Source organism: Cervus elaphus, chromosome 32, assembly GCF_910594005.1.
Source record: "Cervus elaphus chromosome 32, mCerEla1.1, whole genome shotgun sequence".
In the NCBI taxonomy this organism is placed as follows: Eukaryota; Metazoa; Chordata; class Mammalia; order Artiodactyla; family Cervidae; genus Cervus; species Cervus elaphus.
In genome coordinates, this window is record NC_057846.1 from 30,379,590 (window position 1) to 30,405,812 (window position 26,223).

The 26,223-nt window shown below is 34.6% G+C and overlaps 1 protein-coding gene across 1 annotated transcript in view; it reads left to right on the forward strand.

Moving 5' to 3' along the window:
* Positions 1-26,223, forward strand: part of SGCZ (sarcoglycan zeta) — a 1,061,503-nt gene that overhangs the window by 982,275 nt on the left and 53,005 nt on the right. Inside the window, exon 5 of the mRNA XM_043893729.1 lies at positions 24,179-24,301. Coding sequence (XP_043749664.1) covers positions 24,179-24,301 — 123 coding nt within the window. The remainder of the gene's footprint in view (positions 1-24,178; positions 24,302-26,223) is intronic.

Consider the following 26,223-nt stretch of genomic DNA (forward strand, 5'->3'; position numbering starts at 1 on the left):
ACTAAGAGTTTTTATAATAAATGAAAGTTGAATTTTACAAATGCCTTTTTTTATAGCTAATGAGATATCATATGATTTTTCTTATTTAGTCTGGCATAATATAGTGAATTATACTGATTAATTTTTAAAAGCTGAACATTGATTTTTATGTTTATCCTGAGATAAACATTGTGATGTATTATCCTTTTTATAAATACAGATTGATTTGATTTGCTCATATATATGATTATATTGAAGATTTAAGATGTTTTCTATTCAAGAGGGATATTGGCCTGTAGTTTTTTCTTCTTGTAGTACCTGTCACATTTTGCTATCAGAATAATACTTTCCTTGTAATAAGTTAAGAGGTGTTCCTTCCATTTCTATTTTCAGGAACAGTAAGCCTAGGAACAGTATTCAGTATTTCCTTTCTTGTTTAACTGTATATTTTTTCTTGATAAAATTATACAAGTGAAGTCATCTGGACCTGATAGTTTCTATAGGGAAAATTTACTAAAAGTTTAGTTGGTGATAATTTACATAATTTTAAATACATTCATTTTAAATGTACATTGCAGTGGTTTTTAGTACATTTACAGAGGAGTGCAACTATTGTCACAATCCAATTTTAAATCATTTTTATTGCCTCCAAAATGTACCTATTCCCCATTTACAGTCATCTCCACTTTTTATATGCCTTCCCAGTCAACCAATAATTTATTTCCTCTGTAGGCTATATGTTTGCCTTTCATGGATATTTTTGTTTTGTTTTACTTTATTTTCTATTATTTTTCAAATTCTTTTCCCACTTAGGTTATCACAGAATATTAAGCAGAGTTCCCTGTGCTATACAGTAGGACCTTGTTGGTTATCAGTTTTAAATATATCAGTGTGTTCATGTCCATCCCAAGCTCCCTTACTATCTCTTTCCCCTAGTCTTTCCCCCTGGCAACCAGGAGTTCATTCTTTAGTTCTGTGAATCTGTGTCTATTTTGTAGAAAAGTTCATTTGTATCATCTTTTTTTTTCTTTATTTTTATTAGTTGATGTATGGCAAAAACCACTACAATATTGTAAAACATTTGTATCATCTTTTAAAGATTACACATATAAGTGGTATCATATGCTATTTGTCTTTCTCTGTCTGACTTACTTCACTTAGTATGATATTCTCTAGGTCATTCATGTTGCTACAAATGGCATTATTTCATTCTTTTTCTGGCTGAATGATATTCCATTACATATATGTACCACATCTTCTCTAACATAAATCTTGGATATTTTATATGATGGAATCTCATACTATGTGATTTTTGCTGGTTATCTATGTGTAGCCCATTACTTTTATTTCTGAATACATTCCACTGTATAACTTTACCACATTGTTTTTTCATTCACTAGTTAACAAATCCAGTGATTATTTTAAGTTTGGGGCTATCAAGAATAACACTGCTGTGAAGATCCATGTACAGATCTCTGTGTGTACTCAGGTTTTCATTTCTCTTAGGTAGATAACTGAGTTATGTGGTAAATTTGTGTTAATTTAAAATCCTACCAAATTGCTTTCTAAAGAGGCTGAAAATTTTTCAAGTTTCTCCATAAATGTGCCAACATTTATTGTCTCTCTTTAGAAATAGTCCGTCTAGTGGATGTGAAGTGATATCTCCTGTGACTTTAATTTGTATTTTCTTGCTGACTAATATTGTTGAGCATCTTTTCATAGGTTCATAAGACATTCCCTTTGTTTGGTGAAATGTCTATTCAATAATGTGTCCATGTCTAAACTGAGTCACTTGTCTTCTAATTGACTTGTTAGATTTCTACAGAAAAGTTTTAAACATAAATTCATATCTTTTCTAAATAAAGAGCCAATCAATTTATTTATTTCTCTTTGAGTGAGCTTTTGTACTTTGTGTCCTTCAAGAAATATGTACATTTCATCCACATTTTCAAATTTCTAGGCATAAGTCATTTATAATGTACGTATTCATTAACTTTTTAAATATCTTTTGAATTTATCGTGATGCCACTTTGCTCATTATTGATAATGGTAATTTGTGTCTTCTCACTTTTTTCCTAACTAAAGGTTTGTCGCTTTTATTGATCTTTTCTCAAACAGTAATATTTTAGTTCAGTTCAGTTGCTCAGTCGTGTCTGACTCTTTGCGACCCCATGGACTGCAGCACACCAGGCTTCCTGTCCATCACCAGCTCCAGGAGCTTACTCAAACTCATGTCCATTGAGTCAGTGATGCCAATCAACCATCTCGTCCTCTGTCATCCCCTTCTCCTGCCTTCAATTTTTCCCAGCATCAGGTGGCCAAAGTATTGGAGTTTCAGCCTCAGCATTCCACTGTTTATCACATTTTTCCTAACTAAAGGTTTATTGCTTTTATTGATCTTTTCCAAAACAGTAATATTTATTTTTATTGATATGCTCCATTGTTTTTATTTTTCCATTTCATTGATTTCTACTTTGATCTCTACTTTACTTTTTGCTACTTTAGATTTAATTTGCTCTCCTCTTTCTAGTTTTTGAAATGAAAACTGAGGTCATGGATATTAGATTTTTCCACTTTTCTTATACATATTCTTAGTATTATAAATTTATACTTAAACTCAACTTTAGGCTTAATCCAGCACATATACTTTGTTTTCATTTTCATTCATTTCTAAATACTTTCTACATTCTGCTTTGATTTCTTCTTTGACTGATGGTTCATATAGAATTGTATTGTTTTATTTTTAAATATTTGGGAGTTTTCAGATCTTTTTCTTTTCATAATTTCTATTTTTTAGTTACATTGCTATCATAACATAATTTGGAAGACATCAAAGTTTTTCAGTTTACTGTCTAAATGGCAAAGAGATGGGGAAGCAATGGAAACAGTGACAGACTTTATTTTGGGGCACTCCAGCATCACTGCAGATGGTGACTGCAGCCATGAAATTAAAACATGTTTGCTCCTTGGAAGAAAAGTTATGGCCAACCTAGACAGCATATTAAAAAGCAAAGACATTACTTTGCCAACAAAGGTCCATCTAGTCAAGGCTATGGTTTTTCCTGTAGTCATGTATGGATGTGAGAGTTGGACCATAAAGAAAGCTGAGTGCCAAAGAATTGATGCTTTTGAATTGTGGTCTTGGAAAAGACTCTTGAGAGTCCCTTGGACTGCAAGGAGATCCAGCCAGTCCATCCTAAAGGAAATCAGTCCTGAATATTCATTGGTAGGACTGATGCTGAAGCTGAAACTCCAGTACTTTGCCCACCTGATGCAAAGAGCTGACTCGTTGGAAAAGCCCCTGATGCTGGGAAAGATTGAAGGTGGTTGGAGAAGGGGATAACAGAGGATGAGATGGTTGGATGGCATCACTGATTCAATGGACATGAGTTTGAGTGAACTCTGGGAGTTGGTGATGGACAGAGGGGCCAGGCTTGCTGCAGTCCATGGGTTCTCAAAGAGTCGGACATGATTGAGCGACTGAACTGAGCTGAACTGAGGCTGTCTTGAGGCTTAAAATATTTTCTATCTGGAAAACGCTGCATGAACACTTGGGAAACTGTCAATAGTTTATTCTGTTTTGTTAAGTTGTGCTTTCTATCAATGACAATTAGGTCCAGTAGTTTAATTTTGTTCCTTAACTCTGCTATATCCTTGCTGATTTTTTGGACTGTTTATCATATTTATTGTTTGATATGGGGCTTGAAATCTCTGACTATAATTTTCGGTTTGCTTCAGTTTTATAAATTTTTCCTTTACATATTTTATAACTCTGTTATAAATGTATAAACCCTTAGTTTTCTTTTTGCCACCTAGATGAACTGACCGCTTTATCATTGTAAAATGATCTTCATCATCCTTGGTAATATACTTTACTTTAAAATTTATTTTACTGGATATTGAAACTACTGTTTTCATTTGACTAGAGTTAGCATGGCATATCTTTTCCCATTTTTTTAGTTTTAACTTCTTTGTATCTTTTTATTTAAAGTGGATTCCTTATAGGTAAGGTCTTACTTTAATGCAGTCTGCCAGTCTTTACCTTTGACTGATGTTTAAATTATTTCTATTCAGTTGACATAATTGTCTATCATTGCACTATTTGTTTTCCACTTGTTGCCTTATTTGTTTTCTTTTTATTCCTTTTCTGTCTTCTGTCGGATTAGTTAAGTATTTTGTCTGATCCTCTTGGTCTCCTTATTGTGTTGTTTTATTATTTTTCTGGTTGCTTCAGTGCTTATAATACACATCTTTAACTTAAAACAGCTGCCTTCAAGTGATAACATACCTCTTCAATAGGACCTTAGAACAGTTTACTTTCATTTCTTCCCTCCAAAATTTTAGGATACTGTAGTCATAGATTTTAGGTATCTAAGTTATAAATTCCTCAATGCATTTTCATTATTTTTTTCTTTAGTTAATTATCTTTTAAACAGTCTAAATAATTAGAGACGTATACTAACTGAGTCAGTATAGCTATCATTACCCCATTTCCTTCTGCATATATCCTTATTTCCATCTGATGTTATTTTCCTTCCCTCTAAGGATTTCCTATTATATTTCCTATAATACTGATGGGATTTCCCTGGTGGATCATTGGTAAAGAGTCCATGGGCAATGCAGGAGACATAGGTCAGGAATTCCTGGGTCAGAAAGATCCCCTGGACAAGGAAGTAAAGCAACCCACTGCAGTATTCTTGCCTGGGAAATCTCAGCTAATCCTAGAGGAAATCAACTCTGAATATTCATTGGAAGTACTAATGTTGAAGCTCCAATGTTTTGGCCACCTGATGCAAAGAGCTGACTCATTGGAAGAGACCCTGATGCTGGGAAAGATTGAGGGCAGGAGGAGAAGAGGGTAACAGAGGATGAGATAGTTAGATAGCATCACTGACTCCATGCACATGAATTTGAGCAAACTCCAGGAGATAGTGGAGGACAGAGGAGACTGGCGTTCTGCAGTTCATGGGGTAGCAAAGGGTTGGACATGATGGACATGACTTAGCAACTGAACAACAATATAGGACATATTTCTGGCAATAAGTCTTCAGTTTTTTGCCTCTGTTTTCCCTTTATTTGAAAAATACTTTCACTAGGCAAGAATTTTAAGTTGTTCTTTTTTTGGTGGGGGAATGAAACAAAGACTCTCTTAAAGATGTCCATTTCCATCTTATCCCTTGAATTATTCATAGTAAGAATCTGCCACCCTTCTGATCTTTGACCCTCTGGGTATAAAAAGTGTCTTCCATGATTACTTTTATAATTTTCACTCCATCACTTGTTTTGAGCAATTTGACTATGATTTTCTTTGCAGTATTTTCTTAGTATTTTTGTGCTTAGGGTTTGTTGAGAAATAGGTTTATAGTTTTCATTGAATTTAGAGATGTTCTATCTATTATATCTTTAAATATTTTTCTGTCATCTGTGCACCTTCTCTTCTTCCTCAGGGGCTCCAGTTATAAGTATATAAACTCACAGGAAGTTGTTTCAAATAGTACTGATGGTATTTTCATTTTTTTAAATTTTTCTCTATTTAATTATGGATCAGGTTCACTTTTCTTTTATAATATCTAATCTGCTGCTAATCCCATTTAGTGTATTTTTCAATTCAATGTAGCTTTCATCACCAGAAGTTTGATTCGGGTCTTTTTTTATCCGTGTCTCTAGCAATTGAGCATACAATCATAATAATTGTTTTATTGTCCCTTTCTGTTAATTTAAACATCTTTCTTCAGTTCTCAGTCACATTTGATTAACTATTATCCTCATTATGGGCTGTGTTTTTCTGCTTGTTTTCATGCCTAGTAATCTTTCAGTGTTTGATGTGAGGCACAGTGCTTTTTTTTTTCTTTTGGTGCTGGGTATTTTTTGATTCATATAAGTAGTCTCAAACCTTATCCTGGATGTAGTAAAGTTAATTGAAAACAGATTCTCCCTTCAGGAGAGAAGGTTCTCCCTTCAGGGTCCTGCATTTGATGTTTCTTTAAAAGATCTCTGACTTTACTAGCTCTAGGGCTAATCATTTTCTATCATGACTCAAGACCCATGCCCCATGTATTACGATATTTGTTTTATGTGTTTTTGATTTTATTTTCAAATTTGGCAGCTACTATTCCCAGCCCTCTGTGAATGCCAGACTCTATACCCTCTATCTTTCCCTGACTGGGGTAATTGTCTCACATACTTGCACTAATATGTAATCTGCTGACTATTGGAGAGGCATCCTCTGCAGATCTCTGAAGTTCCTTTCTCTTTGCATCTCTTTTCTCCTTGGTACTCTGTCCTAAAACTACCTGTCATAGTCTCTGTTCCATCTCCACAACTCAGGAAGTCTACTGGATTCTGCCTGGCTTCCCCTTCTCTGCCCCACAGCTCAGGAACTCCCTAAAGCAGTAACTTGCAGTCATTGTGTGATTCATCTTTTTTCTTGTCTCTTAGGTATCACTGTTCATCATTTTCGGAGGTCCAGTGTCTTGAAAATCATAATTTCATGAATTTTGTCCTTTTGTTGTCATTTCACAGGAGAGGGTAAATCTAATCCCAGATATTCCATCTTGGTCAGAAGCATGAAAAAAATATATATATATATAGCATTTTGATTATTTCTTATCATGCCAAGCTATGTTAACATCCTTCTGAAATCTTAGAGCTCAAAATATGAATGAATACACCAGGAATGTATAAGCAAAATGTGTGGCACACTTATTCTCTCTTTATATGACAAGCTTATTCATTCAGACTGATTCCACTAGACCTCTGATAGTAATTGCATTATATTGACTGAAGTTTATATCTCTTCACTAGCAGGGGTGCTCTTACTCTGGTCACATTTTTAATTCACATCAACAGTCATCCATCATAAAAAGCCTATAATAAAATGCAATAATCCAGACAGATATGATTCAGTTAACCCAGAGTTTAGCTTGATCATTTTCTTGTTCATCAACATTGCATTTCCATTTATACAGTCTTTGATGATAGCTACTTCTTAAACACATCGGGCATAGTTGTCTAACAGATAAAACACTTTTATCCCATAGATGTTGATAATTCTCCTTCCTCATATTCTGTTTTTGTGTTGCTTTTCAAAGTATGTCTTTTTGTACCCAAGAAAATATATTATCTCAAAATTTATTTAAAAAACTATTATCCAATCCCATCAGGACAACTTCTCAAAATCCTATGGTATTCTGATTTGTTATGTAGTTATTTCTCTAGTTTCTGTGTCATGTGAAAATTTAATTAATATGGCATAAATGTATTCAACAAAACGATAAATATGTTGTTGATGATTAAGAGTTAAGCAGTCACAACTTATCAGTATAACCCCATGCAAATATAAAATAAACATTTGTCAAAAAAGACAAAACTAGAGAAGTTTGGGTGTTTGAAATATTATATCCCCTCATTCATTTTAATTGTCATGAGTTGAAAAAATATTTTAAAATGGACTATAATTGTTAGAAGAAAAGGAATGAACTAACATTATGAAAAGTGTGTATTTTGTTTAAGAAAGAGGGATTTAAGAAAGAGGGATATAATTATCTGTGTTTCTATTTGCTAAAAATTAGAAGAAAGTTTCAAAAGGAGTCACAGAAATTTTCCACTTAGGGGAAATAGTTAAAAAAAAAATTCTAGGGGAGGGGTAGAAATGAGACTTCTTTTGTGTACCTTATGCTTCTAACTATTGTATCATGTAAATGCACTACCTTGTCAAAAAATAAAACTAGATTTACAGCAATAATGTAGGAGAAAAGTTTGTGATAGCCTATAAAATACAGTTTTCCATGAGGAGATTAGGTATTTAAAAAGCTATCTCATCATATATTTAACTGTGGCAGTTTTAAAATATTATTTCTTTCAGTACATACAAACATACACACATATGTAAAAATGTATTTATAATTTTTATATAGGTAGGAAGTATAGTCTTTTACAGAATACACCTTAATTCTTTCATATTGTATTACATTTTTTCAGGTTACTTGACATGCTAATTTAATTTTGAAACTGATAGTTGTATGCCAAATTCAAATGTGTACTCCATGAAGTCTGTCGACTTTTCTCCTTTATAGTGGTTTATGACTTACATAGCTAAACATAATGCTAGAATGATATTAAGGTAATATTGAGAAACTACTAACACCAATTTATTCTGATCTAATTAGTAAAGATGAAAAAGAAATAAAGAACCAGGTAAAATAAGTAAAATATTAAAATATGATTAGAATTCTTGAATAAAGTTCAAATATCATATTGAATTTATTCATCATAGTTTACTGATAATTTTCATTAAAGAATGCTTGGAGGTAGCAAAGCATTTCACATCTGAATGTGATATTACTTTTTCTAAATGTTCATATTTTGAAAAGAAATATTAGATATTTAGTTATAAAAAGTGAAGAGTGTTTAACAATATGTAAATTATGTTATTAAGAAAGAAATTCAGATTGGATGAGGGTATTTGGTGGTTATTATCAAAGAGGATGCTATTAGCAAGACACAGCAGTGTTCTTTTCCTTCTTATCATTTATTTTCCTTTAAATGCAAAAATTTACTGAAAAACATCGTATTACTAATTTGCTAAAGAAAAACAATAATATTATCTATGTTCTGTTTTGACTATAAAGCTCCACCCAGTTAGAATTTTCAGAAGAAATATAGCAAGTACCTTCTTACATACGTGGTTTGCTTTTAGGAGTAATTGATTGATGGCATTTCTTCAGTAGGTCATACATATTTTGTATTAACAAAATATTGTGTTTGCAGAGTACATATGACTCAAATCTAAGTGGTTTTGCTTCTGTTAGCCTTCCTCTCTTTTGTTTATAGGCGAGGGGATCAGTATTCTTTTAAAGTACAACTAAAATTAGGATGAGAAATCCTACAGGATACAGAATCCAGACATTCATAGCAAAAGAATAGTAAGAAAAAGATATATAAATGCTGACTTTAGAGTTTTCTGAAGTCTGAGGGATTATCAAGATTAATTTCTGAAGAAAGGCACTTGGATGATGTTATAGATAACGTTAGTTGCTTCTTGCCCATAATTATTCTTTCCTTCTCTTTTAGTAATACAATCTCAAGTCTCAGCTGGGCATGACTATTCAGTTCAAGACTATTTGTCTCCCTTACAACCAGATGTGCCTGAGTTCTAGCCAATGAGATATAAATAAGGAGATTTGTACAATTTTAGATGCTGTCTTTTTAAAAATTGGATCTACCCTCTATTCTCTCTTGCTGCTCACTATTATACGTTTGTTGAAATGAAGTTTAACTTTCAAAAATCAAGTAATTTTAATGATGAAAAAAATACCACTTGCATCAAGATTCTATTCAGAAAGCTGCTTCTTTACAGAATTTATAACATTAATTCAATCATTCATGATCTAGAATTATACCACACAGTGAAGAAATTGATAGAAAATGGCCCTTAAATTCTATACAATTTACTGTCTCAAGCAGGAGACATACAAACACAACCTTCCTAAATAAAACGTAGCTGACATTCTTGTAGGAAAAAAGAAAATGACCAGCAGTACCTATGTTGGTTTCCAAGATGGAAATGTAGTTTGAGAGTGGCAGAGAAAAAAGCAGAAGAGGCCTGTATCCCCAAGACCATTATTATCTCCATTATAACTGTGGACCACATACCAAACATTTATCAGAAAGATAAACACCCTAACAAGCATTCTGATACATGGGAATATCCAGAGTGAACATTTTGGAAATGTACTTTCAACTCTTTAATATGCCTGCAGTAAATGATGACAAAAGAATTTGTCATACCAGTTTTTCAGATATCCTAATAATATTCTGTTTAATTTCATCATCAGATTATTTACATTCTCTGAAAACCAAAAAGCTATTTCCAGGGAAAGACACATTGTGGGTATATGCTGGAGAGGGAAATTCAGACTAGTATTTAAAATATGCTGTGCATGTGGCTATAAAACTTTTTTTTTCATGTTTAGCTTGATAATCTGATAAACAAAGAGTGCTTTGAATTGGCAAATTTCCTTGGAGTTTTTAAAAAAATATATTAAAGTGAATGACAATATGTTGAAAAGGATTAGAAGCTTCATTTGGGTGATAACAATGTAGGAAGTTACTTTCAATCAGTTCAGTTAAGTCGCTCAGTCATGTCCGACTCTTTGCGACCCCATGACTCATGGCACGCCAGGCCTCCCTGTCCATCACCAACTCCCAGAGTTTACTCAAACTCATGTCCATCGAGTCGGTGATGCCATCCAGCCATCTCATCCTCTGTCGTCCCCTTCTCCTCCTGCCCCCAATCCCTCCCAGCATCACGGTCTTTTCCAATGAGTCAACTCTTTGCATGAGGTGGCCAAAGTATTGGAGTTTCAGCTTCAGCATCAGTCCTTCCAATGAACACCCAGGACTGATCTCCTTTAGGATGGACTGGTTGGATCCCCTTGCAGTCCAAGGGACTCTAAAGAGTCTTCTCCAACACCACAGTTTAAAAGCATCAATTTTTCGGTGCTCAGCTTTCTTCACAGTCCAACTCTCACATCCATACATGACCACTGGAAAAACCATAGCCTTGACCAGATGGAGTTACTTTAGGTGACTCTAAAAACACATACTGTTTTAAATACCTCTTTTGAAAGGGAGACATTGGGCATGAAACAAGAATACATACTGAGTAATAGATCAGGAAATCAGAAACTTAGAAATCCATTTTGCAAATTATTTTTAACAAATTCAAGTGACCTTTACTGAAACACAGTTAACTGCCTAAAGTATCAGAAGTAACACAAATATTTAATTAAGTAAATGATTTTGTGATATCCTCACCCCTAAACATTACTAGTATATTCAAAAACTTAGCTTGAGCACAGGGGAGTTTTAGTTATTAACAAATGTTCTTGAATTTTTTTAAATATCTAGGATACCAAGAAAACTTTCTAGAGACTGAGTAAGAATGTTATGAGAAAGATGAATGTAGGTGGAAAGTAGATCTTAGTGAAATATTATTTCTTTTTTTTTAATCTGAAAATCCTGCTACCTTTTTTCAACAATTCATTAGACAGCCATTTTATTAAGCTGGAAGAAAGAAATGGGTTAGAGAAATGCTATTTCTGAATTAACTGAACTTTTCGTGTTAACTAAACAATCTTTATTCACTAACTGCTTTGTCATTCCTTTATGAAAATAAACATTTCAGTGTATTTACCTCTTTCTTTGGGGTTCTGTATCAGTCAGGGGCTTAGTAGGAAAAATGGCACAGTGGAAAAAAGTAGAAATGGGAGCTGAGATAAGCCTTAAAGGTAGACGGCTAAACTATTGGGATAAATTGTGGTCCTAGTCACTGAAAAGGAGATTATTGAGGAAAAAATCATTTGGCAAGTGTGTAAAAATCAGTTCAGATGCACTGTATTTCAATGCCCCCTAGACATGTATAAACAGTTGTTTATGTAAACTTAGATTTCCAGGTAAATATTAGAGCATGTGTTAGAAATTTTGGATTCAACACATACATATTACTTAAAGCCATGGTCCTGGATGAGAACCCCAAGATGAATGCAGCAACGAGAGGAGTAAATAGAGAGGATTTTCCTTTGATTCTTTTTTCTTTTTCTTTTTCTCTGTACACTTCCCACCCAGAATACAGTTTAAGAGTCATTAGTCTGACCTCTGAAGCATGTAAATGTTTAGAGAATAGGAAGAAAAGAAGAAAGCAAGGATGCAGGCTGGAAAAATGTGACTGTGAGTCAGTAACAATGCCAAGAGTGTGGTTTATCAAGTCTAGTGAGAAAAGCTCTTAAGGAAAAAGATGTTGAATGCATTAGCTGCTACTGAGAGATCCTGTAAGATGAGGTTCAGGGCTATTAAATTTTGAAAAATAATGCTTATTCCAAATCTTCATAAGACCAATTAGAGTGAGTAGTGAGAGTGAAAACCTGAATTGATTGATCATTTGAAGTGGAAAAATTTTGTAGTCCAGATATATAACTAAGCTATTGATTAGATATTATAGATTGAGAAGATACTTAAGTGTTATAAAGCCTAATTAAAAAGAAAATTACTTCCTCCTAGTCAATATTAGTTCATGCATGCAGTGATAGAACTCCTGTTGCCATAACAACCATTAGGGTGGGATACTCCATTTTAGAAAGGACTAAATCTCATTGTGCTGTAATGAATTTTCCTGTAGTTTCAAGTTATAAAAATACTTTTATCAAGCCCATGTTGCTCTGGTGGAATAAGGGCTTCCCCTGTGAATCAGATGTTAAAGAATCTGCCTAAAATGCAAGAGACCCAGGTTTGATCATCAAGTAAACTGATCTAAAATCTAACAGAGTAGGCATACACAGGAAATATGAAGTCTGTTATATTATGTTTTTAAACAGAAAATATTTTCTTTTTAAAATATTTGTTTTTTCTTTACAAGCTGTTCTATTTAAAGCTACTATTTAAAACTGTACCTGTGAGTATCTGTAGATTGATTGTGGTGCCTCTAATAAGGAAGTAGCACTGATAAGCGTAATCAAACAATCAATATAGATTTTGGTTTATCAGCCTTGTATAATTGTTTGGTAATTCAAATATACTATCATATCCTTGGATACAAAACACTTTTGTTCTTTATTTTCATATACTCAGCATTTAACCTAATATCTGAAATAATAGTGAATATTTAATGATACTTTTAACTTGTTGATAATTAATACTTTGGATCATATAAGACTAAAGAAACATGGTTTAAATACCACTTCAATATAAATGAATGCTTCTTAGTGTGTAACTTGTGTCCAGGACAAGGGTGTATAATATATAAGATTATAGAAGTGTTATTGGAAGAAAGCATTATCATCTAGGTGGCTCTGGGTAAAGAATCTGCCTGCAATAGGGGAGACACAGGAGACATGGGTTTGATCCCAGGGTCTTGAAGATCCCCTGAGGAAGGGCATGGCAGTCCACTCCAGTATTCTTGCCTGAAGGATCCCATGGACAGAGAAGCCTGGCGGGCTACAATCCCTGCGGTCGCAAAGAGTCAGACACTGAAGCACCTGTGCATGCATACATACACAACAATACTACATCACAATTGTAGACCCTGGACTATACAAAACTACACTGGGATCGAAAATCTGGAATCAAGAGTCATTTTTGACTATCTAAGCAGTTTGTTAAATTCTTTTTTTTTTTTTCTTTTTAATTTTTGTTTTTATTGAAGGATAATTGCTTTATAGAATTTTGTTGTTTTCTGTCAAACCTCAACATGAATCAGCCATAGGTATACATATACCCCCTCCCTTTTGAACCTCCCTCCCATCTCCCTCCCCATCCCACCCCTCTAGGTTGATACAGAGCCCCTGTTTGAGTTTCCTGAGCCAGACAGCAAATTCCTGTTGGCTATCTATTTTACATATGGTAATATAAGTTTCCATGTTACTCTTTCCATACATCTCACCCTCTCCTCCCCTCTCCCCATGTCCATAAGTCTATTCTCTATGTCTGCTTCTCCATTGCTGCCCTATAAATAAGTTGTTCAGTACCATTCTTCTAGATTCCATATATATGTGTTAAAATATGGTATTTATGTGATATTTATATGATATTACTCTTTCTGACTCACTTCACTCTGTATAATAGGTTCTACGTTCATCCACCTCATCAGAACTGACTCTATTCCTTTTTATGGCTGAGTAATATTCCATTGTGTATATGTACCACAACTTCTTTATCCATTCATCTGTCGATGGACATCTAGGTTGCTTCCATGTTCTGGCTGTTGTAAATAGTGCTGCAATGAACAATGGAATACATGTGTCTTTTTCAATTTTGGTTTCCTCAGGGCATATGGCTAGAAGTGGGATTGCTGGGTCATATGGTGGTTTTATTCCTAGTTTTTTAAGAAATCTCCATACGGTCTTCCATAGGCTGTAGTAATTTACATTCCCACCAACAATGCAAGAGTGTTCCCTTTTTTCCACACCCTCTCCAGCATTTGTTGTTTGTAGACTTTTTGATGATGGCCATTCTGACCAGTGTGAGGTGATATCTCACTGTAGTTTTGATTCATATTTCTCTAATAATGAACAGTATTGAGCATCTTTTCATGTGTTTGTTAGCCATCTCTCTGTCTTCTTTGGAGACATGTCTGTTTAAGTCTTTTTCCCATTTTTTGATTGGGTTGTTTGTCTTTCTGGCTTTGAGTTGTATGAGCTACTTGTATATTTTGGAAATTAATTCTTTGTCAGTTGTTTCATTTGCTATTATTTTCTCCCATTCTGAGGGTTGTCTTTTCACCTTGCTTATAGTTTTCTTTGCTGTGTAAAATCTTTTAAGTTTAATCAGGTCCCACTTGTTTACTTTTGTTTTTGTTTCTGTTACTCTGGGACGTGGGCCATTGAGGATCTTGCTTTGATTTGTGTCATAAAGTGTTCTGCGTATGTTTTCATTTAATTATTTTTCTGTAGATTCTTTGTTAGTCTTTAAATAAATTCTTATATGAAAATGATGACAGTTTTTCTCTTATTCTGCTATACATAATATCATTTGGCTTTTGTTTTCTAAAGTAGAATTGATATTTATATATTGACCTTGCATTCAGAGACCTTGATACATTGATTTCCTAATGGTAAGAATTTCTTTGTGGATTCTTTGGATTTTCTATAGATGAAAACATGTCACCAATGAATAATCTCATTTTAATTCTATCTTTACAATTCTCGTAAATTGTCAAATCATTTTCTAGTTACATTTCACTGATTATGATCTCTAGAACAATGATGAATATAATTGTTAATAGTAGGTATCATTTTCTGCTTCCTTATGTTGTAAGGAAAGCGTTCAGAACTTCATTAAGTGTCAGGTGTTTAATAGGTTTTTGTGGATCCCTTTATCAGATAAAGGAAATGAAGTTTAGTTGATGGTTTTCTTATGAAGGGTCTTCCCTGGTGGCACAAAGGTTAAAGAATCTGCCTGCAATGCAGGAGACCCAGGTTGATCCTTGGGTCAGAAAGATCCCGTGGAGGAGAGAATGGCAATCCAGTATTCTTGCCAGGAGAATTCCATGCACGGAGGAGCCTGGCTACAGGCCATGGGGTCACAAAGAGTCGGACATGACTGAGTGACTACTTATGAAGGGTGTTGAATTTTGTCAAACAATTTTTAAACCTATATGAAGTAATCCTGTCTTTTCTGTTTAAAACTTCAAAGATAGTTAAATACATTTACTGAATGTACAATATAAATCACTCTTACATGCCTGGAGTAAACATGGTCTGCTAATGTTTTACTTAGGCTTTTTGATTATAAGTAAAATTATACTGTAATATTTCATGTGCTATCTCTATAAAGTTTTTGTGTCAGAATTATACTAGCTTAATGAAATTAGTTGGGGAGTATTTTCTATTATACTGTTCTCTTTAAAAGATGCATTATTCAAATTAATCCTTTCCTGAGTAGTACAGACCAGAATCTGTGTGTGTGTGTGTGTGCACGTGTCTGTATGTGTTTATGTGTAAGGTTTAAAATTATTTTGTAACTTCTGTATTATTTTATGCTGTACTTTATTATACTAGGAGTGCTCAGGTTTTCTGTTTATTCTTAAGTCAATATAGTAAGTAATATTTTGTGGACATTTTTTCAAGTCAAACAAATTTGCAAATGTATGGGTATAATGTTGCTATAAAATATTTGTACCATTTGAACATCTATAATATCTTTATTAATGTTCCTTTTCTTACTGATATGTATGGTTATATTTAAATCTTTTATTAATTAATTTCACCATGAATTAGTTTTATTAGTTATATTAAAACTGCTTTTGACCTCATTGACCTAGTATATTTTAGGTTTGTATTCTATTTCATTAATATCTACTCCTCATTATTTTTTCCATTTACATTTTGAGGATTTATCTTTTGTTGTCTTATCATTGTTTTCTAGCTTCTCAACATAGATGTCTGAACATTAATTTTTAGTCATCTCTTCCAATATAGCTATTTGAGGCTAGACATTTTGTTGTAAGTATTGACTTACCACATTTTACAAATGTTAATAATAATAATATTGTAATCATTGTTTAATTTGAAACACTTTCTAATTTAAATTAGATTTGCCTCTTACTCATTTTAATGTGAATTTCTTAATTTCCAAACATATGAGAATTGTCAATTAACATTTGTTATTTAAAATAGATTGCACTGTGGTCAGATAAAAATCTCTATAATTTTCATGTTGTAATCTGTTAAGATTTTCATTAAGCAAGAGTAATAATACACTTTTTAAAGTATTTGATAGAATAGATTGAAATAAAATCATCAATTAAAATATTCAATTATTCCCCAATGTATGTAAGTCATTATGCTAAAAGCTTTATACTTATGTAATATAGTATGACAATTATATTTCAATAAAACTGGAAAAATATTCAATTGCAAAGGAGCAAAATATTTAAAGATTGAATGCATGATCCATATGTCAAATTTGGTAAAAATATATTTTAATTTTCACATTTCTATTATTACTTTTTTTTCTACATTACTGAGAAAAATATCTTACAATCTCCCATCAACAATCTGCATTTAGTTATTTTTTCTTCCAGTGTTGTCAAATGTTGCTTTGTTTTGACATCCTGTTTTTTTATCTATAATAGTTTCAATTGCTAAATATTCATGATTAATCAATTGCAATAACTTTTGTTATGTTAGTAATGTTTTTTAATTTAGAGATACAGGGCAGAGTTTTTCCTTCCTTTTAATTACACACTGATGAATTTTTGTGAAGAAATGCAGTGATGCTTAATGATGGAAAATTTTAAAATTTCTGTTTAATAAAGATGAACATGACAGAGAGAGAATGCATAGAAACTTAAAGAAGAAAATAAAGAGTAAAAGGGAAAACCCAGTACAAAATTTAACCTATCAATGTGGATGGGGTAGGTGAGTAATTTATTGATTTATATAAATGGAAAGTTTAGAACTTGATCCATATATCTCTGGATCCAGCTAGTTAAGCAATAATTTCGGAAGTATCATTTTGCCCTTTTATTCTCTTTCTGTCACGTTTCTCCTTTCTACTGACTGGCTGAATTCTCAGGCAGATGCTCTCCATGTTGAGAATATTGCTAGCCTTAAAAGCTTCAAGTTTACATCGTGCTAAGTGTCTAACCTCAAAGGAAGAATGTGCCTCTTTTTCAAAACCTAGAGCAAGAGTCAGGAGAGCATTTAAGTTACATGCATGTGTATGGATTAATTGCTTTGGTCAGAGAGGGTAATACCCTATGAGAACTGAACGCTTTTAGACAGAGAGTTGGCCCCCACATGCACCCACTGACTCACTATGGGGAGGATATTGTCAGTAAAGAAGACAGGAGCAGTGGCACAAAAAAGATGTTTACTTCAACAGCAATCAGGGAGTTGTAAATTGAAACCATATTGGCATACCTTTTAACACCTAGATCGGTAAAAATTTGAGTCTTTTAATATTGAGTGCTTACAATGATGTGGAACTACTGGAACATTCATACTTTCTCTGTAGGGAACGTAAATCAATACAAGAGTTTGGGAAAAAATTACTATCTAGTAAAATTTGAAGTTCACTCTACTGTCCAGCCATCCCACACCCAAGTATAAAACCTGGAAAACTCATGCCCACATGTAAAAGGAGATATGTACAAAATGTTTATAGAATCACTGTTACTGATTCTGATATTCTAGAAACAACTTAAAAAATTTTCAGTGGAAAATGGATCACCAATTTGTGATATATCCATATGATAGAATACAGTGGTAAAGATGAATAAAGCAGTGCTGCATGTATGGAAGTAATGAATTTCACGAATCTAAATCGACAAAAAATACCTAGTGACTGAAAAAATATAAAATAATATAAAAGGGTGTGTGTGTGTATTGTGCAAAACATGAAAAACTAAGAAAAAATGTTTGAAGGACACATACATAAATGTTTGGAGGACACATAAGGTTAAAAAACAGGAGTGATAAAAACCTTTTGGGGACAATGTTGATGTCTGGTGCTCACTGAGGATGAAAGGACAGGTGATGAAGGAAAAGTTACAGCGAAAGCTTCCCCTATTTTGGAAATAGTAGATATTTCTTCAACAGGGTAATGAGTAACATTATTTATATAATTATTATATGCATACATTTTTCATAACTTTTTAGAAAAGGAAAATGGCAAGCAACAGTATATGACCATAGGGGTAGTATCGATTAGCAAGGAAATGATTAAAAAAAAAAAAAGTTCAAAAGTACAAAGGGTGAAGAGCCATAGAATTTATTTCAACTTAAAAACACACTTCAATTGAAGCATTGTTGTCACAAGGCATCAGTCTAGTCACTGGATGGTAGGGAGTTTCAGAGAGAGATACAAAGGTGAATATAACCTCAGAATTCATATACCTACCTAATTGCTGGTGGAAGAATGGCTGCTCCTCCAATTACAAAGCAGAGGCAGTTCCTGGAGGCCAGGAGAAAGAAACAAAGACTCATCTCTGACAAGATGGCATGAGGATTCCAGGTGTCAGTAGCCCTTCTGAGACAAGCTTCCTAGCTGGGCCATGAGGACTTTTCCTTTTTGCTGCTGCTTCTCCTCTTTTCCCCCCAGCACACTCAGAGTGCATTTTTCCATGTGCAAGATTATAATGACACACATATAAAATAAACTACAGGCTTATTTTTGTTTATATTCCATGAAAGCAGCTTATTTTGTTTTGTTTCAAACTTGGTTTTGTTTTTTTCCTGACCCATGATAATTCTAAATCAGCAATTTTAGAACAATGAATGTAGTTGACTATATTGAATCTTGTTTTAGTTTTTCTTGTGGGAATTTTGAATCTTTTAATAATGTTCTTCTTGAAGGCCTTGAAAATATTGACAGACATATAAAATTAGAGTTATATAGGGAGAAAGAATTCATCCTGCTATGCTTGAGGGAAATACACCAGAGATAATCAGACGTATCCATTTTGATCTTTGCCTTGTTTTCTGTAAATCAGTACTAAATAGTACCAAGAGGCCCCTTGGAAATATATTATTTGAGCCCCATTAGAGATTCCTATTGAAGAAAATTTTCCAATTCATGTCTTTGACTGATTTAACATAGAAAATGCCAAGTCAGTAGGTAAATTAATGGAGCCTCTCTACTTGTCAGCAAAACATGCCTTTGACTACTGAATATGACTGTCAGAAATATGAATATTCCAAACAGGGCAGTGAAGCCATCTCTGAGGGAAATAAGATATTAACATTATTGTTGCTTTGTTTGTTTGCTTTTAAAGAACCTATACAGAATATTAAATGGACTAGATAGAGAAAATATTAGGATATATATTGAACACTTCAATCCTTTAAAGACACCTTTTGTTTTTCTTACTTATTGTTTCTTTTTTTCCTTCCAATTTGCTTTTCTTTTTTTTTTTTTAATTGAAGTGAGATAATTTACAACATTATGTTAGTTTCAGGTGCACTGCATATTGTTTCAATATTTTTGCAAGTTCTATTTCATTAAAGGTTATTACTAGATAATGGTATGATTCTCTGTGCTGTGTTGCTTATCTACTTCATGCATAGTAGTTTCTATCTGTTAATCCCATACCTCTATCTTGCCCCCATATCTCTCTCCCCTCTGGTAACCACTAATTTGCTTTCTATATCTATGAGTCTGTTTCTGTTTTCCTGACATGCATTCCTTTGTTTTATTTTTTAGATTCCACATGTAAGTGATATCATACAGTATTTGTCTTTCTCTGATTTATTTCACTATGCATAATATTTTCTAGGTCCATGAGTACCCATTCCCCTCCCCAGGGGATTCTTCTCACCTAGGGATCAAACCCAGGTCTCCTGCATTGTAGGCAGATTCTTTACCATCTGGGCCACCAGGGAAGCTCATCTAGATCTGTTCATGTTGTTGCAAACGGCAGAATTTCATTAGTTTATGGCTGAGTAATATCCCATATCTTCTTCATCCAGTCATCAATTGATGTACACTTAGGTTGTTCCCTATTTTGACAACTGTAAACAATGCTGCTATGAATATTGGTGTGAACATATCTTTTCAAATTAGTATTTTGGGGCTTTTGGGACATGTACCCAGGAACAACCTGAAAGATTTTCAGTGGAAAATGGAAATGCTTTGTCATGGGGCAGTTCGATTTTTTAGTTTTCTGAGAAACTTTCATACTGTTTTCCACAGTGGCTGCACCAATTTACATTCCTGCCAGCAGTGTACAGATTACGTGCATGCGACTTTGCTTCAGTCGTGTTCAACTCTTTGTGACCCTATGGACGTATCCCACCAGGCTCCTCTGTCCTCGGGATTCTCCAGGCAAGAATACTGGAGGGAGTTGCCATGCCCTCCTCCAAGGGATCTCCCGACCCAGGAATAGAACTCGGGTCTCTCACTTCTCCTACAATGGCAGGCAGGTTCTTTACCTCCAGCGCCACCTGGGAAGCACCGCAGATTACCATCAGACACATGAAAAGATGCTAAGATGCTCAGTATTGCCAGAGCATTTTCTTGGCTCAGTCTGGGTCACAAGCCAAGGCTGTCACAGGAAACCTGGAGGCTCTAGAGCAGTCCTCTCTGCCCTTTCAGACTTGCCTTGAGGGCAAACCAGTGAGCACACCCCTTGCCATCAGCGTCCAGGCCTCCCAAAGCCCTCTTCTCTCCCCCAGGGGTCCCCTCACCAGCTGGTCTTCCCCACTGCAGATCCCAGGACCCAGGCGCCCAGTCAGAGGCTCTCCCCTCTCACTCCCCAGGGGGTCCACCTCTGTATTCTCCGTTTCCTCTGAGCCACTCCCAGGGAGCACAGATCCAAATCACTTGGCTTTTCTTCCCTTCCTTCCTGAGTACCTGTAAATTGTCTTAGAGCTCGGTCGTTCAGCAGCCCTCCTGCCAGTTCCCAGTTAGTTTCCAGTGAGAAGTTTTCCACACGGAGGCGTGTTTTTGACATGTTGATGGTGGAGGGGAGCTCCTCTTACTCCGCCATCTTGATCAATCCCCATTCTTTCTTCTTCTGTGCCTCATTGTTCCTTGTTTGATTTTGAAGTTGCTGACGTGACCTTCTCAGAGAAGCCTGGATATTTTAGTGAGCAAGTTGTTGTTTAAGATGACTAATAAAATGTAGAGCTGCCTGGCTGACTGCCTGGGTAAACTCTTTACCCAGAGACATTCAAATATGTTGCTCTCCTGCATCTCTAAAAGCGTCTTTGATTGAGATAAGATGGAAATGGGTATCACTGCCCTTCTGAACAACTGGATCCTAAGGTGACATAGCTTAGAGAATATGAGATGCTGACTTTTGAATTAGCTGAGTAAGACAACACAAAGCATGTTAGGATATAATAAATTCAGTTTCATATAGCCTAATATATTACCTTTAAACATAAACATTCACAACTATGCAGTATGTGTCCAATTACATATATTAACTGCTTTCTATTTGCAGAAAATAAAAGCAATGGATAGAAGCACCCTATATTCAAAGTTATTTTCTGACTTAAAATATTTACTTACTATCAGTGCATTGCTAATTGCTTGTAATTTTGCCTTCTATAATTATACTAATATGCTGAATAAAGTGTAGTCTGATGCATTAATTTATATATCTATTAGTCAATTGGATGAATCTGCCTCCATTTATTTACGGCCTAGATGCCTCTCTTCTATTCCAGGTGCATGAATGTTTGCTCATCTGCTTATTTTCTTGTGCTTATTTAAATGCAATGAATTAAGGTATCAACTCATTTCACCACATCCAGACACTCAACTCATAAAGTATCTCCAATATAACAACATTAAGTATTATGCCAGGAAAAGTCTTCCTGGGGTGTGTGTGTGTGTGTGTGTAGTATATGTGGATATATGTATACATAAGAACAGTGATCTTTACAGTTCGATGTCATTAAGGTCAGTGATATATTTTGTGGACCAATTTATCCAGTAATTAAATATATTTGCAGGAAGCAAGGTTTTATGTGTACAGTATCTGTAATATCTTTAGGCAGTTCATATTTAATGTATGCTTCAGTGCCCAGAAGATAGATTGAAACACAGAAGCCTCAAAACCCAGAAATCACTTTTCTCAGCACTTTGGGCCTCAAGCATGACTTTTTGAACATCATCCATTTGAGTTATTATGGTTCAAAGATTAAAAGCTCAATACAGGGAAGTTAGACCATGATTAGAAAAAAAACACAATCAACTGAATACAGGCTGCTGAAATAACATTTACAAGATCAAATGCAATGACTTTGAACATGAACAATAGGTATTCCACGGTTTCTCCAATATTACCATTAAATCGTGCAAGGAAAGTTATTTGCTTAAAAAAAAATAAAATACAGACTTTATGAACAGAAACTTTATGAACAGAAACTTTATGAACAGAAAATACTGTTCATGCTGTTTTGAACTTGATAACTTGCGTGGTTAACACCAGTTTTAAAGTACTTAGCATTGTTCTACTTAGAGTTTTTCACACTTTCTTTGTAGACCTGAAAACATGTAAATAGTTTCAGAATATGAGAGAAGTTTCCTCTTTTCAGAGAAATTATCCCACATGTTATCAGAGTATGTAAATTAATGCCTTCCTTTCCTTAAGTGCTCCTAAGAAGCTGTGATGGTGGGAGGTGTAAGTTACTAAAGCCCCCGGACAGGTGTTAAGAGTGGATCTGAGGTGGGGTTGAGACAAGGAAAGGGGAAGAAAGTTCTAAATGCCTACTAGAAGCTAGAGAAAATTTTAAATTTGGAGGGTATTTTGAAATACAAATATAACCTCATGTTTTTAATTCCTGGAGGTCATAGAGCTAACAAAAAAATGATAGTCATTGTCTTAGTCCATTCAGACTGCTATAAAAAATACCATACACTGGGTGGCTTGAACAACAGAATTTTATTTCTCACAGTTCTGGAGGGAAGCCCAAGATTAAAGCGACAACAAATCCAGTGTCTGGTGAGAGGCTGCTTCCTGACTTGCAGACAGCCAGCTTCTCTTGTGTCTTCACGTGGTAGAATACACAGAGAGAGAAAGCAAGCTCACTTGTGTCTTTTGATTAGGGCACCAGCCTCACACATGAGGGCTCCATTCTCATGACCTAATTACCTTCCAAAGATCCCATGTCCTAACACCATCACATTATGGGTTAGGATTTCCAGATGTGCATCTGGAGAATCCACATTCAGCCCATGGCATATGTAGAGAGAAATGAAAATAGGCACAAAGTGTGCTCTGCCCAGGTCCCTGAGTGGACCACACTGTATCTGACAAGTTTCTGATATAGATAGCAGAGGAGGGATGGCCCACGTCTTAACAAGAGACAAAGATATAGATGCATATGCCAAATATATATGCCAAAAGAAATAAATTAGTGTTATGGAAATAGCAATTCCCTACCCCCTGACCAGTTTGATCTTCTTGCTGAAACCACGCTCTCAAATTAATTATGTCTTTCTTTTTTTAAATATGGGAGCTGGCTTTGTGGGTGGATTAATATGCAAAATGGTCCAATACATTGAAAACAGATTTTCAATTACATAATACTATTATATTTATTTAATATTACATTTTAATAATGAAAATTATTAATTAGAAGATACATTGGAGAACATGAAATATATATATGCTATATATATGTGTGTATGTGATATACACATACATTTACAATATTGAATCTAAAATGGATTCATATTAGGTAGTAATAAAGAGTGAACAAATGTCAATATTAGCATCTATGAAATGTTGAATAACTAAAGGTTCACAATTTCCTTGTACTATAGCAAGTATAGACATGTATTGTCTACTTGCAGAGAGCAAAATGAGAGTCTTCCCATCCACAAGTCCCTATGAAGCATCTAGCACATGCCAGGTAAAATGCCAAGTCTTCAGGCAGCCACCAAGAACAGGGCAAACATCGTCTCTCCTTGTGTACATGCAAAGATTTCCCAGCTGGCTAAACCCACAGACTTTGTCAGGCCTATGTCAGGGATGTAGATGTCAAATATGTACCCAACCATCCTGGCCCAGCAATATTCTACCAAATTAGAATCCTCAAAGGATGGCAATTTTAAAATACTAATTTAGATATAAAACATACTGTAGAGATTAAATAATATATGTATTTCTCTTCTTTTTAAAAAAAAAATACATGTTCATGGTTTCTTGGATACAAGATTCATTTTTAAACCTTTCCTCTGACCATAGGAGCTGATGCTGTGGAAGCTCAGTGTAAAAGATTTGAAGTGAGAGCGAGTGAAGATGGCAGGGTGCTGTTTTCTGCAGATGAAGATGAGATTACCATTGGGGCTGAAAAGCTGAAAGTTACAGGTACTGTAGATGGAGGTCTTGGAACATTGTTTACTTCCTGAAAGAATATGCAACTGAACAAGAAATGACTTTTTAATATCTGTGGTTCACATGCCAGAAATTGAGTCTCACATAATATCGTGGTATCATATCATATGATTTTCCAATAGTAATCAAACAGAAAGCCCTAGGTTGAGGTTGCAGAAGAGACTATAAATATATTAGCCTTAGTGTTACAAAAGCAAAGCTGCATGTCTCAGGCAGGGTTAGAGGGGGGAAATTGAGTATGGATGGTGGAAGATAAGCTGGGGTGCAAACAATGATAAAAACTCAAGGTGATAGATAAATATAATCTAGAGGTATTATTTAAAAGTAAAAGATATGCAAAAGAAGATCTAAAATGTAAATATCAACTGAAGTAGAGGGAAAGGTTATAAATAAGCTGAATTCTTGTTCTTTAGGGCTCATAATTGTCTTCCAAAGCATATAAATCAAGAAATAGTGCTAATCACCTATTATGGAGACGTTATTAAAGTCATTATTCTAATATTAGGGCCATTAGTGTCAACCACCAGCTGAAATGAAAAAGTAAAAGCGAAAAACAAGAAAACGGAAATTTAAAAGCAGGACTGGGAATAGGGGAGAATTTTATTAAGACTATTTTAAGCATTTTAAGAACAATATCTTTTGAATTATCTGAGTTACAACTGCAATGCATATTATTTTGCTAAAATATTTTAAAAATACTTAAGGAGGCCTATATTTAAAAAATGAAATATGTGTGGCTTAGCATTTCCCAAATTTGAGTTTGGGGACAGTTCACGGGATACCTGTCATATCTATTTAGGTAAATGGAGACTGTAGGCCATTGAGGGCAGTTTACATGGTAAATGACCTCAGCTCTTGGGCTGTTTGGGTTTAATCCTGCTTCTACCACTCAGTATTTTGAGTAAATTCTATGCTGTCTATTTTCTTAAATCTAAATGATTGAAATGATAATGATTATTAGTGCACAAATTATGTGCATGTGTGTGCACGTGCCTATGTATGCAAGTGTGTGTTTAGAATGTCTTGGACGCATAATGAAGACACTGTGAAGGTTAGCCTTCTATTTTTATTGATAATGATAATATTGCCAATATCCCAGATACGAGGGCTTGTGTGGATTTCAAGAAAGATACACTAGTAGATGGCAATTAACTTCAGCAAGGATTGCAAAATGGGGATCCTCACTGGGCATCTCTGGTCTGGCTCACAATCTACTACCACCAGACCTCCTGTCCCCAGGGCCTTCTCTCTTCCTTCTGTGAGTCTGTTGAAGAGCTGGAGCATGCACCACTGGGCTGGTGTTTGGACTGCTCCTCATGACTGCCTGTCAGCCTCATTCTCTTTCTAAAAACTCCTTGGAAGGTCAGAGAAGAAATCATGCACATGAGGTAAACACTGGCTTTCCTAAGTCCTGAGTTGACAGTCAGGGAACCAAAAACCTTTTTCATTAAATTAAAAAGCATGAGGATTTGGGTTGGCAAAGGGCATAGACAAATCAGAAAGGTCATTGACTATAGGGCCCTTGGTGATAATATTTGAGTTGCTAGTTGACGGGCAAGTCAGGAACCAGGGTAGAAATGCACTTAGGAGGATTAGGCATTTGTGATTTTAATATTTAACAATTTTTGCACGTTGGTAGTACCTGCCAGTTATCAGCTTTGATATCAATGTAATCCTCATAGCTCTTAGGATATTACACTTATCCAAAGATTATTTCATCCATGTCCAGGTATTCACATTGGGTACTTTGTATTCATAAGTAAAGGGAAATTCTCGAGCACTTAGCAGTGTTTATGATCTCACAGAATTCTAACTTTCTCTGATCTTTATATTACCTCAATTTTCCTCATAACTGTTGCAGTGAAGAACTTTCTTCACAAAATTAGACCCACTAC